General features: G+C 59.6%; 1 protein-coding gene across 1 annotated transcript; it reads right to left on the minus strand.

Moving 5' to 3' along the window:
- Positions 1 to 535: 535 nt before the first annotated feature.
- Positions 536 to 15,400, minus strand: PLPP7 (phospholipid phosphatase 7 (inactive)). Its single transcript, XM_059142475.1, has 2 exons — positions 14,592 to 15,400; positions 536 to 1,753 (listed from the first exon to the last, which is right to left on the minus strand). Exons 1-2 carry the CDS (start codon positions 15,040 to 15,042, stop codon positions 1,389 to 1,391), a joined length of 816 nt encoding a protein of 271 aa, XP_058998458.1. The 5' UTR covers positions 15,043 to 15,400; the 3' UTR covers positions 536 to 1,388.
- Positions 15,401 to 17,304: the final 1,904 nt, after the last annotated feature.

Consider the following 17,304-nt stretch of genomic DNA (forward strand, 5'->3'; position numbering starts at 1 on the left):
TCGGGAACCCCTACCGACGCGTGTCCCCCCTACCCTGCAGTCTGGGCTCAGCCATGGGGGGCTCACTCTCTTCTGTGACAGGCACAGCCTCCTTGTGCTCTCCTTCCCCTGCCCCGAACACTCCCCCCCACCCCCTGCCCGCACTTCCTGGCTGGCCCCTGGCCTGAGCTCCCTGGACATCCCTCATCATGGCTCTCCTTGGGCTCGCCCGTGCTGGCCTGATGGCTCCTCTCCTGGCTCAGGGACCTGTAGCCAGGGACACTTGGGACTGGAGCAGGAGAGGGTCTAAGGCCCCCAGGGGAGACCCTGACAGCAGCATCTTGGGGACTTCCCAAACGTCACGACTCAGGCCCTGGAACCCCAGACAATGACCTCAGGGAGAATGACCCATCAGCCTGGGAAAGCTCAGGAGCCCCTTGCCCCCTGACCACTTGACACCCTGGCCCGTCTGGGGCTGGTGAAATCCCACCCTTGGATGTCAACACAGACTGTCCTGCCCAGAAACATGCGTCGCGCGAGAGAGCACGGGAGAGGATCCGCTGCAAGTCCTCTGTATTGTCACGTGAAACGCACAGCCAGAACGGGGACTTGGAAAACGACCTATCAGGTCACATGGAGTCCGGCCCCTGAGGGCCAAAGCGGCACCGATGCCCATGGCCGGGGGCTCTCCGTAGGTGGCACGCGACACTGGGCCTTCCTGGGTGCTGGGAGGGGCCCACTTGTGCCTTGGGCCCCCTGGCTCCCGGTCAGCATCTCCCAAAACGTGCTTGAGGAGACGGCAGATCTTTGGGGGTTCATAGCTGTTCCTCGAGAAAAGGGGTCTGTGGTCAAATAAGTTGAGGAAACATGGAGTTCAACAGGGTCTGACAGGAAGCCTTTCTACAGGACTTGTCAGAGCCTTTATGACAACAACGGCTCTCGTGAATGGCCAGCATCGGGGGCCAGAGTATGCAGCATTCCCCAAGATTATTTGACCACAAAACCCTTTCTTCTTCCCAAAGCTTCTTGCAGGCCGGCATCCGGCAGGGCGCCCTTCCGAAAGGGCTGCCCTAAGCTATTGGCGACCGTTAATGGCAGTGGCACCTGTGTCGGGCGGCGGCTGGGGGTGTCTTGCCAGGCACTGTGCTGTGGCACGGGGGGTGCAGCCAAGCACTCAGCAGTCACGACGACGATGGAGGGACAGGACAACGCTCCTGCCACCCTGGTTCTCGCCTCCCGTCTGCAGGGCAGAAGCCACGCACGGCTCTCCCCGGGGCCCCTGGCCCGCCTTGGGAGGACACTCATAGTCCAAGTGCAGGGGCGGGGGGACAGACACTTGGCTCCGTGGGCCCCGCAGCTGCTGCCTCCTCTCCCAGGCCACCCCGGGTCCCGGAGCCACGGGCGGTGGCTCACCAGGCAGAGATGAGCATCTGGCAGGTGTTGGAGGACATCCAGACCAGCTCCACCAGGCGGAACTGGAAGTAGCCAATGATGAAGCCCGAGATGACGTCGGTGATGTGGTGGCGGCCGATCATCACACGCGACAGGCCCACGCAGAAGGCCCAGAGCACCAGCAGGACCCGCAGGGGCACCGCCAGCACTAGGTGGCTGAGGAAGAACTTGGACACCATGGCCGCACGGCTGGCGTGCCCAGCGGGGAAGGCGTAGATGTCCATGGTGAGGTAGTCCAGGAGGCTGGGGCTCGTCTCAAACGGGCCGCGCCTCCTGATGAGCTTCTGGACACTGGCCACCGTCATGATGTCCAGGAGCAGAGCTGTGGGCGAGAGAGAGAGAGAGAGAGGCCCACGGGATGCTCAGTGTCCCCTCATAGTTCTGCACCCCACCCCAATTTGCTTTCTTCCTCCCAGCCACACTCACCCCTGAGCATGTTTCCACCGCAGGGCCTTTGCTTGTGCTGTTCCCTCCGCCTGAACTGGCTCATGCCTTCCCGACCACCTGTTTACCAAAGCCCTGGCCCTTCCTACCCCGCCCGGACTTTGTCCTTACAGCGTTTCTCAGCCCGGACACATCACACACTTCTTAGTATTTATCTTGTCTCTCTTCCCTGATGCCCTGGGGACTCCGAGAGGGTCCGGACCCAATGTGCTTACTGTGCTCAGGCAAGGTGCTGCATGAGAGAGCAAGTCATCGGGGGCATCGGTGGCATCGGTGGCCCCTGCGGGCCCCTTGGAGAGCCTGACCCACCGCCCTGGCTGGTGATGGTTCTCAAAGGACCTCACTGGGGTCCCTGCCATGTGGAGAGCAGCACGTGACCATCCCTGGTTTTTTATTGTTTATTTACTTTTTAAAAAAGATTTTATTTATTTGAGAGAGAGCAAGCAAGCCGGAGTCGGGGGGGAAGGGGGAGAGGGAGAGGAAGCAGGCTCCCTGCTGAGCAGAGAGCCTGACGCGGTGCTCGATCCCAGGACCCTGGGATGATGGCCTGAGCCGAAGGCAGATGCTTAACCACTGAACCACTCAGGTGCCCCCCCCCCGCCCACAAACCCTGTTCTTTAAAAGTTAAGGTGAAATTCATGTCACTTACAACGAACCATTTTTAAGCGTACCCAGCGGCATTTAGTACATTCACAGGGCTGGGGAAGCATCCCCCCCACCCAGTTCCAAAACACTCTGATCACCCTGGCAGAGGGTCCCAGACCCAGTGAGCCACCAGCCCGTCTTCCTCCCCGCAGCCCTGGCCGCCATTCATCTGCTTTCCATTTCGATGGAACTTCCACCCACAGGGAATCACCCCGCGGCCCCTCGGCCATCCCGACCCTCCCGGTGTCTCCGTCCGTTCCTCATTCCTAAGGCTGGATGATACCCCCGTCTGGAGGCACCCCTGCGCCTGTCTCTGTCCGTCTGTCCGCGGACATCTGGGCGGCCGGCACCTCCTGGGGCTATTCCAAATGTTTGGGCACGCGTCTGTGTGGGTGCCTGTCTCCAGTTCTGTGGGCACACAGGTACGGGTGCAGTCACTGCGTCCCGTGGTGACCCGACGTGTCCCTGGAGGGGACCCTCACATCCGCAGCAGCCAAAGGCATCGTCCCCATGTTACAGAGGACAAGACAAAACCTTAGAGATGGGAGCTTTCATCCCTGGGCTCCGCCTTTCCAGACGGTTCTGTCCTTTCCCTTCCCCACTGACTTAATCCTCCCTCATCCTTCAGGCCTTGGCAGGAATGTCACCTCCTCAGGGAGGCCTTCCCAGACCTCCAGAACTCCGGGTCAGGCCCCGAACGGCGCGTGCCCAGCACACCATGTTTCTCCTTTTCGTCACTCACTCACCCAGCTGCAGCCAAGGATCCCTCTGGCTGGGGAGACACTCGGCATCGACACCACCCCTCCATGGAGGTGCTGGCCGAGGCCACCTTGTTCACAGTTTTGTGCCCAGGGCCAGGCACGGAATGGCAGTCTCTAGATGTTCGTGGAGTCACTGCCTGGGGTGAATGGCCGGAGGTGGGGGGTGGTGAGCTCTTCTCCCATTTAGGAGCACGGGGGAGACCTGGGGCTCCATCCATCCTGCCTCCCCCCACCCACTCTGTGCTGTGTGGCCTTGGAAGGTGCGCTCTGTCTCTCTGTGCTGTTAGCGGAAGGCACGGAGACAAGGCTCCTGTTCCACCCAGTGATCACAGTGGCATCCAGACAGCTAATGGGCTGGGGGTGGGGTGTATGTGAAATCTCGGCAGAAACCATCCCCACCCTTACGGAGGCCCTTGGAGACCCCTAGAGGTCACAACACCTTGGAGACCCCTAGAGGTCACAGCACCTGGAAACCCTTCTCCAGGTGACAGAGGAGACTGGGCGTCGCGGTATGGTGGCCAACCTCACAAGCGTCACAGAGACTGGAGTTTGCGTCCCAGCCCGGGAGCCTCCTGGTTGTGCGACCTTGGACAAGTCACGCGCCTTTCCTCACCAGGGAGATGAGATCACAGACACCTGCCTCCTGGAGGAGGTCGGGCACAGGGGACCAGCCATCTCAAGTGTGTTTGGGACAGAGGGGTTTCCTGGGACACAAGACCTTCAGGGCTCAAACAGGGACATCCCAGAGAACTGAGGTGAGTCGGTCCCCCCCGACATGCCTGGCTCAGCATGGGTCGTCACTATTTGATAATTCACGGCGGCCTGGTGCTGGGAGCTTTTCTGGAAACTGCAGGGGCTTTCCAAACGGTTGGCTTACAACGGCTCTTGCTCAGACATGGAGAAAAATCCAACCAGCTTTTGAAGAAAAAAAAAAAGATGCAGGAGGTAGTCGCTGTCGCAAATTTGCAAATTAGGAAACGAGTAAAATTTTAAATCACCTGTAATCCCACCGCCCGGAGGTCGCCGCCGTTCCCGGCTTTACCCGTCTACGGAGCATAGACTTAGTATCATCTGCAACGTGCTCTGCACACGGGTCTGTAACCTGCTTGGGAAAATCTGGCCGCACCCCTGCCCTACCCCTCGCTGCCACAGCTGTGGGAGATGAAGCCCGGGGGGTATTTATTTGAAGGGACCAGCAAGAGACTTCAGGCTGCTCCTAAATTAACCCTGGATTCCCTGGTTAGTGCGGGACTTCTTGGCCTTCCTGGTTACCTGCCCCCCACCCCCACCCCCGCCCCACCCCTCAGGGCTGCTGCCTGCTGTCCCGTCTCTGGGTTTGGGATCTGAACCCCTGGCCTCTCCCGGGCCTTCCCCTCTCCATGGCTGACGTCTGCCCACCTTGGGAGGTGCCTGGCCAGCAAGGGAGGACGAGAGACAGAAGTGGTGGCCCGCGGGGGGGGGAGGGACCCCGTTCTACAGGCGTCCTCCCCACATTTCCATGGCAACTGGAGCTGGCCAGCTGGGGACGTGTGTGGCCAGCCAGCCCACGGACCCAGGTGGAGGCCAGGCCCCGGCTGGGAGCCAGCTGGAGCCTTTGGAAGGTCACAGTCCCAGCAGGAGAGGAGGGATGGGGGACTGCCAGATTCCCCAGGGCAGGTGCGAGCTGAAGGGAGACAGCTGACCCCTGGGGCTCTCAGCCTCATGGAACAGCAGAAGCGGGAAGCCAGGCAGGAGGGGGGCAGTTCTTCGGGTGGGGGTTCCACTCGCAGCTTCTGGGATCATGGCTGGGGTCTTCCTGCATTAATTAAGGGTGAGTCCTTCACTTTTTGGGACCTCGACCTGCTCACCTGTAACAGGCTTGTCACAGGACACAGTGAGCTCAGTGGCCAAGAGGCGCTGACGGCATAGCTGTGTTATCCTCCCCCAGTGCCATCGGCCTGACCCGGCGGCTAGCTAGCATCAAGCAGGTGCATCGGCGAAAGGGTTTCCTTCTGTGATGCCCCACCGGGGTCAGATGTACTTGGCCCTGGTTCTGCGACCTCCGTCACCTGAAGGCAAGTCAGAGCGTCCAGGGCCTGGACTTCCCCGGTGCTGCGGGACAGCCACAGCTGTGGTCAGCCACAACCCGGGCGTCAGGTGGGCTGCTAGAGTCTGGGGGGGTCTAATGTGGACCAGGATCAGGGCCTGAGATAGAGCTGCGAGGGCCACTAGCCACTGGAGGACACGGTCGTCCGTCCACCTGCTGACCAAGTTTCTTAGCCAAAAAAACCAGGGCGCTTCAACTTGGCAAGTTGTTGCTGGTTGGAAATCTGCCTTCCCAGACAAGTGTGAGTCCTGGCAGAGGTTTCTGCAGCAGAAGGCGGGCGGGAGGGAGAGGGTTGGCACCTCTAGGCTGCCTAGTGGGTGCCCCGGCTCAGATTCAGTGGCTGAAGGCAGGGAGGGCTTGTGCCCCAGACTCCCCACAAGCCCCAGCTCTCCTCACGGGTGGTCAGGACCCACAGGCCACGAACTGAGCTAGACCCACGCCCCCTTATTCTGTAGCAGCAGCAGAGCATTTCCCCGGGAAAGCATGTACAAAGGCTCAGTATACGAACCAGATGACACAGGTGGCCCACTGGTGAAGCCGGGGGCGGGGGCTTGGCTCCGTGACCCACCCCTGCCTTCCCACAGAGGCCATGGAGGCTGCCTGTGTCCCATGATTTAAAAACCCTGTCTCTGGGCCTTTGGGAACCTGCTATTTCTGGCTGATTGCGTCTCTTGAGGCCATAATGAGGTAGAGATGCCACCCCACTGTCCTGTGCCCCTCAGAGACCACTGAGCCACCTTAAGCCTTGTCCATTCATTCACTTGACTTCCAGTTCTCGGGTAGGTCAGGCAGGCCCAGGCCTGGGGCTGGAGAACCAGGCTGGCAGAGTGCCATCGGCCGAGGTGGTAGGTGGGCAGCAAGCATCTGACAGAGAGTTCCTTTACAGGTGCAAAGGGCCGGGGGTCTCCCCCTCACCATGTAGCAGCTGTCCTGTCCTGGGCTGTGGCTCAGAAGTCGAATGGCCTGCCCCAGGCCTCCCACTCCTCAGCCCTGCTCCTGCTGTCCCAACAGGCCGGCCCTCCCCTCCTCCAGCACGGTGGCGGGCCCTCCCTGGGACCGTGATTCTGACACTGTCAGCGCATAATCTAGGGCCCAAAAATAGACGCAGATGGCGCCATCACTCAGGGCTCCGTGAATTCCGCTCACACGGTGCTGTCAAGTTCCCTGACCTACATTCCTCCTGGAGTTGGAGGCCAGGGGGCCCCTTGGGGAACGTCCGCCTGGCAGGACGCTTGGGGGCAAGCGGCAGGAGAGTAGCCGAAGCCCGCTGACCCCCGACAGCAAACCTGCGCGGGTGCCCTCCTCCCCGGCCTCCATCCCCGCCGTCAGCCAGGGCACGCACCTGCGCTCCAGAATCAGAGGCCAGCTTTAAGGGCAGCTGCTTGCGAGCTGCGTGACCTCGGCACGTCCCTCTGTCTGAGCCTCCCTCCCCTCACTGACAAAATCCTGGAGGCTGCCTGGAGGGCTGCTCGTAGGAAGTGCTTCATAGACGGTCCCTGGGACCATCTCCAAGCTCAGATCCTCTCAGCAAGCAGGACTCTGAGGGGCCTGGACCCCCAGGGGGGAAGCCCGGCCATTCCCTAGGCCCTGCTGCCCCGGTGGCCTCTGGGCCTCAGAGTAGGACGAGATCCTGCCTCGGTGCTCTCTGTCCCCCCTCCCACCCCAGAGACCCTGGGGGCCTGTGCTGTCCAAGGAACCAGAGGGTTGCCGGGGTGCAGGGGTGAGGCAGGAACCAGAACTGTCTTAGAAAAGCACAGCTATGGAGTGGGGGGCGGATTTGGAATTGGCTGTTCTTCAGGTCTCCTGACTGCCTGTGGCTGGCAGCTTCTGTGTGTGTGTGTGTGTCTGTATGTCTGTCTGTCTGTCTGCCTGGAGGCAGGGGAATGGCTGGGCTGACCTCTCGTGGCCCCCCTGTGGAGCGGTTACTGCTTTTCAGCCTCAGGGAATCAGGCCGGGGCTGTACGGGGGCTCCCTGTTGGCGGCTGAGGGGACTGGTCGGGGGGCCATGGCTCTCACCGGCTGAGGCTGGGGGGTGGTGTCCCAGCTCTTCTGGGGTGGGGGTCGGCCCCCCTCATCCCCCATTCCAGCTCCTTTAGGAGTGGGGGGCCCAGCCCGCAGTGCTGTGGGGCGGTGAAAACGGGCCTAACCTTTCTGAAGGGCATTCGGTCTCGGATTTAGAAGCCTTTGCAACACGTCTGCCTTGACTCAGCTCTCCTGCCTGCAGGAATACCTCCTCGGGAAATAATTAGGGATGTGCACGGCGATTCACGGTCAAGGATAGCCACTGCAGCACTCTCCGTAACACTGAAAACCGCACTGTGCCCTTGAGTAGGAGAAGGATGGGGTGCACTGCGCTCGAGTCTAGACAATCGTGTGCTCGGAGGCCACGGCCGGTGACCAGGAGGGTGTGTATTTATAGCCTCCGAGGGGGCGCAGCGGGGCTTTTTGTCAAGCGGGGAAGGACAAGCAGGATTCACGCAGGACGCCGTCCTTCTGAACTAAGATGCGAGCGTGTTTATATGCAGAGAAAAGAAGTCTGGACGGCGCTGTGCTGAACGGTAATGGTGCTTCTCTCTAGTTTGGAAGATGAGGGTGATTTTCATGGTCTTTTTGTAATTCTGCATTTAAATTTTTTCCTTACCACAAACAGGCATTACTTGGGCACATTTTTTTTTTTAAAGATTTTATTTATTTATTTGACACAGAGAGAGAGGGATCACAAGCAGGCAGAGAGGCAGGCAGAGAGAGGGGGGAAGCAGGCTCCCTGCCGAGCAGAGAGCCCGATGCGGGACTTGGTCCCAGGACCCCAAGATCATGACCTGAGCCAAAGGCAGAGGCTTAACCCAATGAGCCACCCAAGTGCCCCAACTTGGGCACATTTTTTAAAAAGGTTGTTTTTTTTTTTTTTTCTTTTTTTTCCCAGGACCATCTGGGTGCTGCCGTCAGGTAAGCATCCAACTCTTGGTTTCAGCTCAGGTCATGATCTCAGGGGCATGAGGTCGAGCCCCACGTTGGGCGCTGTGCTAGATGTGGAGCCTGCCTGAGGTTCTCTCTCTCCTTCTCCCTCTGCCTGCTCTCTCTCTTTCAAATAAATCAATCTTGGTGTGTGTGGTTTTTCTTTCTTTTTTTTTTTTTTAATTTGTTTATTTATTTGAGACAGAGACCAGGGAGCAGAGTGAGAAAGAGAGAGTGCCCAAGAAGAGGGGGGGAGAGAATCCGAAGCAGACTCCCCCTAGGCATGGAGCCTGATGTGGGGCTCGATCCCAGGACTCCGAGATCCTGACCTGAGCCGACATCAAGAGTCAGATGCTTAACCCACGGAGCCACCCAAGCGCCCTTCAAATAAATAAATTTTTTTAAGAAGTTATTTTTATAAAAGGACAAATACTCTATGACTGCACTTTTACGGGGTCCCTAGGATAGACAGACTCAGAGAGACGGAAAGAAGGGGGCGGCCCCCCAGAGCTGGGGGAAGGGTGAGGACATTCCGCCAAGGGAAGTACGTGAATGAGGAGTTTGTGACTCTCAGGAACGAAGTTTCGCTTCAGGAAGATGGCCAAGTCCTGGCGGTGGACGGAGGGTGATGGGTGCACACAACGGGAATGCCTAAATGATGTTGAATTTTAGCACGGGAATGTGGCTCAAACAGTAAATCTTATGTTATGCGTATTTCAGCACATGCACACAAAACTCTGGAAAAAACGAGCGCACGGTTCCGGCAGGATGCAGCTCTCAGGGAGGGGCGCAGGGAGCAGAGGGGCTGGGTTGGGGGGTCCTGAGAGTAGGCGAGAACCTTTCAGCCTCTCAGCACTGGGACCTCCGCTCTGCTGGCCTGTAGTGTGTGTGTGCGTGTGTGTTTGTGTGTGCACATGCTGCCACCTCTCCTGACCTGGGCAGCCCCTGACGTCAGCCACAGCCGCACCTCCGGCCCCAGGCACCCGGGCGGCCGACATGGGGGCGCCGGCCTGTCTATCTCCCCTGGCCTGAGTGGTCCGAGCATGTAACTTTGCAGGTTTCCATTGCTCAACTGAAGAATCCAGACGCTAACGCCGGCTCTGCCTATCTCTGAAAACCATCGAGGTACAAGGAAATCAAGACCACGGGCACTGGAATCTGACAGCAACATCTATTCACTCAATGGAGTGCCAGGCAGTGTAGACATGAGCCTGTCCAACTATACGTGGCCACAAGGGCAGCCGTCAGGATGATGCCTGGGCAGGGGATAGCTGAAGGCCCCCAGAAGGACTGAGGTCTCCCACTGAGACATGACGAGTAAAGCAGGGGTGGGGGAAGCAGGGGCACCGCTCTCTCCCTGCAGAGCTGGCAGGGAAGGCTGGGGACAGCCTAGGTTGCCATCAGTTAGGGACAGGTTCTGTATCTCAGGGACAGTTATCACCATGCCACCCCTGACAGCAGGACCTGTTGGGCGGTGAGGGAGAGCTGACACCATAGATGAGACAGAGGGTCTGCATGGGGGCGCTGGGGGGGGCGGCGTATGGGCGCTGCAAGGCCGAGGGACCAGGTCTGGTTTCTGAACCTTCAAGCTTGAGGTAAAGGGACGTGGGGCTGAGACCATGATCCCCAAGGGCACGTTCACGGCCCAGCAGGTCCTTTGCTGCCCACGAGAAGGAGGCCACGCCAGGCAAAACACCCCAGGAGGTCATTTGAGAAACAGATGCTGTGTTAGCACGTGCAAAGTTAGGGGGCCACGCGGCAGGGGGGGGGCCCATGGAGCGAATGTCATTCCTGGGGAGGGGGTTTCAGGGAGGCACTCACTCTCTTTATCATCTGCCCCTTGGAATGTTTGAATTTTCCTTACTGTAAGGACGGATATGAAAAGGTGCTCGTTATCACTAATCATTAAGGAAAAGCAACGCAAAACCATGGGCTACCACCTGTCACACTCACTGGGATGGTTACTGTCAACACCCAGGGAACAGCAGGCGTTGGCAGGGACATGCAGAAATCGCAGCCCCTGTGCCTCGCCGGTAGGAACGGAAAATGGGGCGGCAGCCGTGGGCCATAGTACGGGGGCTCCTCGAAAAATGATACACAGAATTACCATTTGAAGCCACCAATTCCGCTCTGAGTATTTATCCCAAAGCCCTGAAAGCAGGGCCTTGAACAGACATACGCACCCCCGTGTTCCCAGCGGCACTACTCCCAGTCGCCCAAAGGCAGGAGCAGCCCGAGTGCCCACTGCCGGATGCCGGGTGGACACGGTGTGGTCGGTCTACGCACACGATGGAACGTTATTCAGCCTTAAAGAGGAAGGAAATCCTGCCACCTGCTACTGCATGGAGGAACCTGGGGGACATGAGGCAGCGTGAAAGGAACCAGACACAGAAGGATAAATACCTTATGATTCCACTTTTACGAGGTCCCTAGAGAAGTCAAGTTCATAGAGACAGGAAGTGGAACGGTGGACCCCAAGGGCTGGGGAGGGGGACATAAGGCGTTAGTCTTTACTAGGGGTTGAGTTCGGTTTGGAAAGGTGGAAAAGTTCTGGAGATGGGCGCGGTCATGGTTGCGTTACAAGGGGAACGTTGACAATGCTTGTGAAGTGTGGATTTAAACAGTGGTCAACATGGTAGGTTTTGGATCATGACTATTTTTCACAATAGAAAATGATACATAGGGAGCGCCTGGGTGGCACCGTCGGTTAAGCGTCGGCCTTCAGCTCATGTCATGATGCTGGGCTCCTGGAATCAAGCCCTGCATGGGGGTCCCAGCTAGGCGAGGGGTCTAGCTTCTCCCTCTCCCTCTGTCCCTACCCCTGTGTGTGCTCTCTCTCTTGTTCTTTCAAATAAGTGAAAAATTTAAAAAGTGATACAGAACAAGAAGAATGCATAGTTTTCACAATCAGGAAAATCTCAATAAAGACATCACGGCCACCCGACATGGGAGCCATTGCCCACCAAGGACCAGCCCACAAAGAAACAGGGATGGGCCTAGGTCACCTGTCACACGGCTCCCTTTGGGCTCATCAAGCAGAGTGCAGCTGGGGAGGGACAAGGGAGGGGGCGGGGCATCTCGTAGACATCTGGGGCCCGCAGGGGACCTGGAACTGCTTTGACACGAGGGGTGGTGAGGACGGTGATCACCACGGGGGCAGGGGCGTCGATGGGCGTTGGGACGCGCCAAACTTCTTACGTGTTCTTTGGTGAAGTGTCCCAGCCGCCCATTTGACAGAGCTCAGAGAGGCAAAGTCACTCGTCCGAGTCCGCACAGCAGGCCTAGGGTTTGCACCCAGGTCCAGCTGCCTCTGGAGACCAAGGTTTGCTCAGGTCCCTTCTGGCTTTTTCTCCAGTCTGAGCATCATGCCCTCGGGGAGGGAACACAGGGCAGGAGGCTGCGCAGAGGACTTCCTCCTGGCCCAGCTGGGACTCCTCCCAGGCCCCGGGGCTAGAGCTCCCATTTCCCAAGGCCCCTGAGTTTTCTGCTCTAGGGTCACAGGGAGCCCAGGTCCCAACTGTACAGGTGGGGCCTCCACTCCAGGGCACTGGGTGGCACCGGACCCCCACTGGGGAGCCTTGTGCCAAGGGCTTTCTCAGCTTCCCATAAGCCCTGGAGCCCCATGTACAGATCAGGAAACTGAGGCTCGGGGATGGGACCCCGCCTGACCAAGTTCACAGACAGAGAAAGGTTCAGAGAAGGAGCGGACAGAGCCCAACCTGACCCTGGAACCGGTGCTCTAGGATTGAAGGCTGCCTCCGTGGGCCCCCGAAGACTGCAGGATGGACAGAAGCCCGTGGTTTCTGTGCAGTGGGTGGGCTGCTCTCCCAGGCGGAGGGCGGTGCCGGCGGCCTCCTAGGCAAGCTGGGCCGGAGCTGTGGGACTAGAACCCACCTCGGCTACTTGCTGGAGTTTCCTCCCACGGAACTGGGGGGCCCACAGAGCACTCTGCCTGCTCGGAGCGGCTGCTTTGTGCCAGGCCCTCATTTCTCCATGGTCTAGGTAACTAAGTACCTGAGCAAAGGGACTGGGAGGTGGGAAATCTCTCCCCGGACCCTTTGCTCCCTTACCACAACCCTTCACCGCCGTGCTGCGTTCATGCTTCTGGAACGGACCGGGTGGCACCTCGGCCTGCAGACGGACAGCGAGCGGGGAGGTGAGGGTCTGGCCGTCTGCGTATGTGGCTTTGGCTCCTGGGCCGAGCACTAACACTTGTGTGGGGTGGGTGTGTCCCTTGACTCCTCTGAGCCTCAGTTAACTCCCCTGTAAAGTGGGTATATTAATATTTATCTTATTAAGTCATTAAACATAGTTTTACATTATGACATACAGGACATTCATGGCACAGTATTTGGGCCATGATAAAGCTCGATAAACTCTTGTTCAAAAAGAGCGGCATCTTGAATTTTGGCCTTCATCCTCAGAAGCCGACACCTTTGAGCTCCCAGCCGTGGGTTTTGCTGGAATGAGCCAGAAACTTCGGCTTCACAGGCTAGAGCTGCTCCCAGTTCTCACCCCTGCCCCATCTCTGACTAGCTGCACAACCATGGGCCAGCCGCCTCCCTGTGCCTCAGTTTCCTCCTCTGTACCCGGAGAAGAATGACTGCCTCTCCCTCCCGGGCTGTGTGAGGGTTAGCAGCAATGGCACGCTTTATGCAATGCTGGGCACATGTAAACGACAAACTCATTCCCACTGCAGTGTCACCACCTCCAGCGTCATCCAGGGGGGGACCCATGGACGGTCTGGCGGGCAGGTTTGAGAGGGAGGCTCAAGGGCACCTTCTTACCCCTGTCCTTGGACACCAGACCACCTAACTCCCAACACAGCTTTCTTGAACTGTGTTCTGTCTGGGGCTGCAACAGCCCCAGGGAATCCACGGGTCATGAACCCCCGGCCTGGCGCCTCGGCCACCTTGCTCTGCCCCCCACTCCCAAGCCCGTGGCACTGCGCCTGGAAAGTGGCACTGGCCTCGGTGTCAGGCAGCCCTGGTGCAGATCTCCAGCTTTGAAGCCTTGGCCAGGTTGTTTTATTTATAGGAACCTCAATTTCCTAATCTGTAAAGTGGGAGTGATAACAGCAGCAGTCACGCGGGTCCGTTCCCGAGAAATCACGAGGAACGTCAGCGATTCAGAAGAACACGGGAACATTGCGGGTGCAGGAAGCACCCATCCGAGTCCTCCCCACGGCCCACCCACAGAGCGTCCAGCCCCAGCCCCTCTGAGCGCCGGGTGAGCAGATACATGTTCTCCCCCCTTCCCCTAGGACCGCAGCTCTCAGCCGTCCAGCCTGCACCCCTTCCGGAGCTGTGTTCCCTCATCACGGTTTGAGAGCCTGGGCCATCCGCCTGCCTGTGCCCAACATGGTTGGCTACGCTGGGGGGGGTCGAGGGGACCCACATGGGCCAGCATGGAGGGTGGGAGCCAGGGCTCCCCGAGCACCTGCAGGAAGTGCAGGTGCCTGGAAGCCGGCTGGATGGGGGCCGGGTGTCACCTCGTGACCGTGACCGGCGGGGAGGGCTGGCCTTCCGCGGGGGTCTGTGTGGTGCTGGCACAGGGCGGCGCTCGACTGAACGACGCTGGCGGCAGAGACTCTATGGTGAGACACACCAGGGACCCGCTCCCCTGGCTGCCCCCCAGTGACCCACCTGGGGAAGCAGCAGGTGAGGACCGTAGGTGGTCATAAGTGGGCGGAGCCACTGGCTGGACCTCCAGCTCCTGCAGAGCTGGGCAGCTGGCAGGGTCCCTGAGCCAAGCAGAGGGGACATCCGGGCAGCTCACAGATGTGGGCTGCCAGCAGCGTAGGAGCTCAAGGACCCCAACCCATGGGATGGGAGTTACCCTGCTCTAGGACACCAGGAACCTCCCTTCAGGACCCTCGCCAGACTCCTGACCGCCTCCCCGGAGGCCACAGCCTCCAGCACCCCTTCTCTCAAGTCGTCTCTGGGGCAGTGGTGCACTCTGCTGAGAGCTGGGCCTTTTCCCGGAGGGCCCCACAGGGCCTCCACATCCTCGAGGCCCCCAGGTTGGAGGGGTCCCCTGGCGGCACATCCCTGGTTCTCTCTTTCCCAAACTGGAGGCTTGCCTGTTTCTGGGGCACCCTTCCTGCCTAACCTCATTAGATCATTCCAGTTGGTTTCTGAGGGCCTCACTCATCCTGGGCGGGTGGGGTGGGGTGGGGTGGGCTCCCTCCAGGGGGGCCTGGTGGCGTGGGCGGCGGGCTCCTCCCGGGGGGGACCGTGGGGTGGGCAGCAGGCGGCGGGCACACTCACCCAGAAGCAGGTTCATGAGCACCTCCTGGCCGGCCAGTGTGCTGCTCTTCACCAGGCAGAGGATGGTACCCCCGATCCAGGGGATGCCGTGGCCCGTGATGCCAATGAGCTTGACCATGGAGCGGGCGCTGGCCCAGGACGCGGCGCGGCCGGCGCACACCCCCAGCCGCTTGGACATGCAGATGTCGATGGCCAGCAGGGAGTTGAAGGCGATGCCCTTGAAGGAGGGGTTCAGCTGCATGCAGTCCTCCTCGGGCAGCTGCTGGGACTGGCGCCGCTCGCGGGCCCCATCGCCCGGGGGTGGGGGCTGTGCCGAGGGGCCCGGGGCCTTCCTGCCCGAGCTGCGGGGCTCCGGGGCCCCCTTCGGGGGTTGGTTCAGGGACAGGAACTCCGCCCGGTTGAGGACATTGTTGCGGTCCCGGGCCCGGGCGCGGCTCTGGGAGGCTGGCATGGTGCCAGCCCTGCTGCGAGGCCTGGTCCCCGAAGACAGGAGCGGCCCCGGGAGCCGCCGCCGCCCCCTGCCTCCCTGCCTTCCCCGCAGCAGCTGTTAAATACGGAGTGCGGGATTGCACATGGCTGTTTACCTCTGGCTGCCCCCGGGCTCCGGGGGGACGTCAGCGCCAGCCGGGCAGCCAATGGAGCCCACCGATGCCGAACGGCGCCAATGGAGCCACCGGGGAGGCTGACGCGTGCACAGCTGTGGCCTGGCTGCCTCAGGCCTGGGCTATTTAAATCTTCCAATGGCTCACTCCCCGGCCCCGGGGACTCTGGGAAATGTAGTCCCTGCTGCTCCAGCCTCCTCAGAGCCCCGGCCAGAAGCCCTGGTGTGGACCCTGGACCCACCCCTGTTTTTACCAGGTTCCCTCCGAGCAGTGCAGACTCCTGGGAGCCAGGCCTGCCTGCCCCCGTGGCCCGGACACTCGGACCTGGTCCCGTGGACGGGACAGCGGAGTCAGGTCAAAGACCTGACCGGGCACCAGACAGAGTGAAAGACGTCACTGCCAGCATCATCTTGGGGCCGTTGGGGCCAGGCCGGGCCCCTCCCCTCTGTGACAGCATTTCATTAAGCTGGCAGCCTGGGGTTTTATTTTTACTTTTTAATCAGTCTTGAATTTGGCTTCCCTGCCTCGGAGTCCAATCAAACGGCAATCTGTGAAGATTTGATTTCCACTGGAGGGAGGGCTAATTGATGGGTTGGTAAGGGATCTGTCCCTTGGAGGCTGTCTCCGCTGCTCAGAGTTTTGCAGAGGACAGGGGCACTCCAGCGGCTCAGGCAGGCCCTTGGTCACTGGACACTTGGCACCACATGAGGGGCCTGGCACGTGCAGCGAATGAAACGTCCGTCCCTGTCCCTGGGAAGCTCAGTTCCTTGGGGATTAAACAAGCCACACATAAATGATTGGCGGTATAGTGATGTAGGGTAGGATCACAGAACCAGGCCCTGGGTTTGGCTTGGGAATCATGGGGGGCTTCCCCAGGAAGGAAGAGCAGGCAGGAGGTCCCAGGCAGGGGAGAGCCTACCCCACAGGAGGCCCAGGAGGCCCAGGAGGCCGGTGGCTGGGACATAATTCAGAAGGATGAGAGAGAGTCTGAGATCCCAAAGAGGGCAGACCCAAGGGCCCAGTTGAGGATTTGGGGTTTGAGTCAGGCTTCTCCGTCCCCACACCCTGGATGACTGGAGGTACCCCAAGTCTCCACAGCTCTCATAGGGCTGACTGGGCCTGGGTTCAAGGGAAAGCTGCTGGTAGAGGGTGACCAGAAGAGTCAGGAGTGAACGTCCTGGTCGCACAGCTCAGGGCAGCCAAGGCCTGTCTGCCTAGCTGGGCTGGAGAAGAAAGGCTGTGACTTCCCTTCCAATCATGGAGGCCACCTGTGAAGGCCCCAGCCCACCCCACAGCCCACCAGGCACCAGGTTCAGGGCCTCCCAAGGACAGTCAGCTGCCTGGGGTGGGGTGAGGGCTCTCTGGTCACAGGGCACCAGCCGTAGGGTCTGGGTCTGACAGGGGGGGGGGGGGGGGCTCTGTCAGAGCTAGTTGGGCTCTGTCCCCAACTAGCTGTGGGATCTTGGACAAGTCACTTGGTCTGTCTGGGCCTTGGTTTTTCCACCTGTAACATGGGAATCATAGTGTCTACTTTTCAAAAGCTAGTGTGAGGTCAGTGAGATGATGCTTGTTAAACACTGAGCAGGGTCCCTGACACATAGTGAGCCTTCCACTCTATGGGTTGAACAAAGAAGGCACAGTCTTCTCTCCCCTCTGGGTGTCCCTGTCAGAAGGACCCACCACCAAAGTCTGGGCCCTGTTGGTGTGAAGCCAGACTCCAGGAGCCCTGAATCCAGACTTCCTTGCAGACTTCCCGGCACTCCTCTTCCAGAGGGCCCCATGCAGACCACATGGCTACAGGGGGGATGTCCTAGCCTCTCGGGTGGAAATGCTGGCCTGTGCTGCCTCCTCCGGGACCCTGGACAGACGCAGAGGGAGATGTACTCAGAATGTGTGGACACAGGGCACTAGACCAAGCTGCGTGCTCTAACTTGTTCACACCCCATAATCAACCTTTCGTGAAGATGTGGTACCTCCCCCATTTTAGAGATGACAATGTTGAGGCTCAGAGGTATGAAGGCCTCCAGCCAAGAAGCCTAAAGGAGGGAAGGCTCAACTCCCCAGCTGTGCCTGGGGGGGAACACAAGGACCTCCAGACAAAGATCCCTTAG

This window comes from Mustela lutreola, chromosome 12 (assembly GCF_030435805.1).
Source record: "Mustela lutreola isolate mMusLut2 chromosome 12, mMusLut2.pri, whole genome shotgun sequence".
NCBI lineage: Eukaryota > Metazoa > Chordata > Mammalia > Carnivora > Mustelidae > Mustela > Mustela lutreola.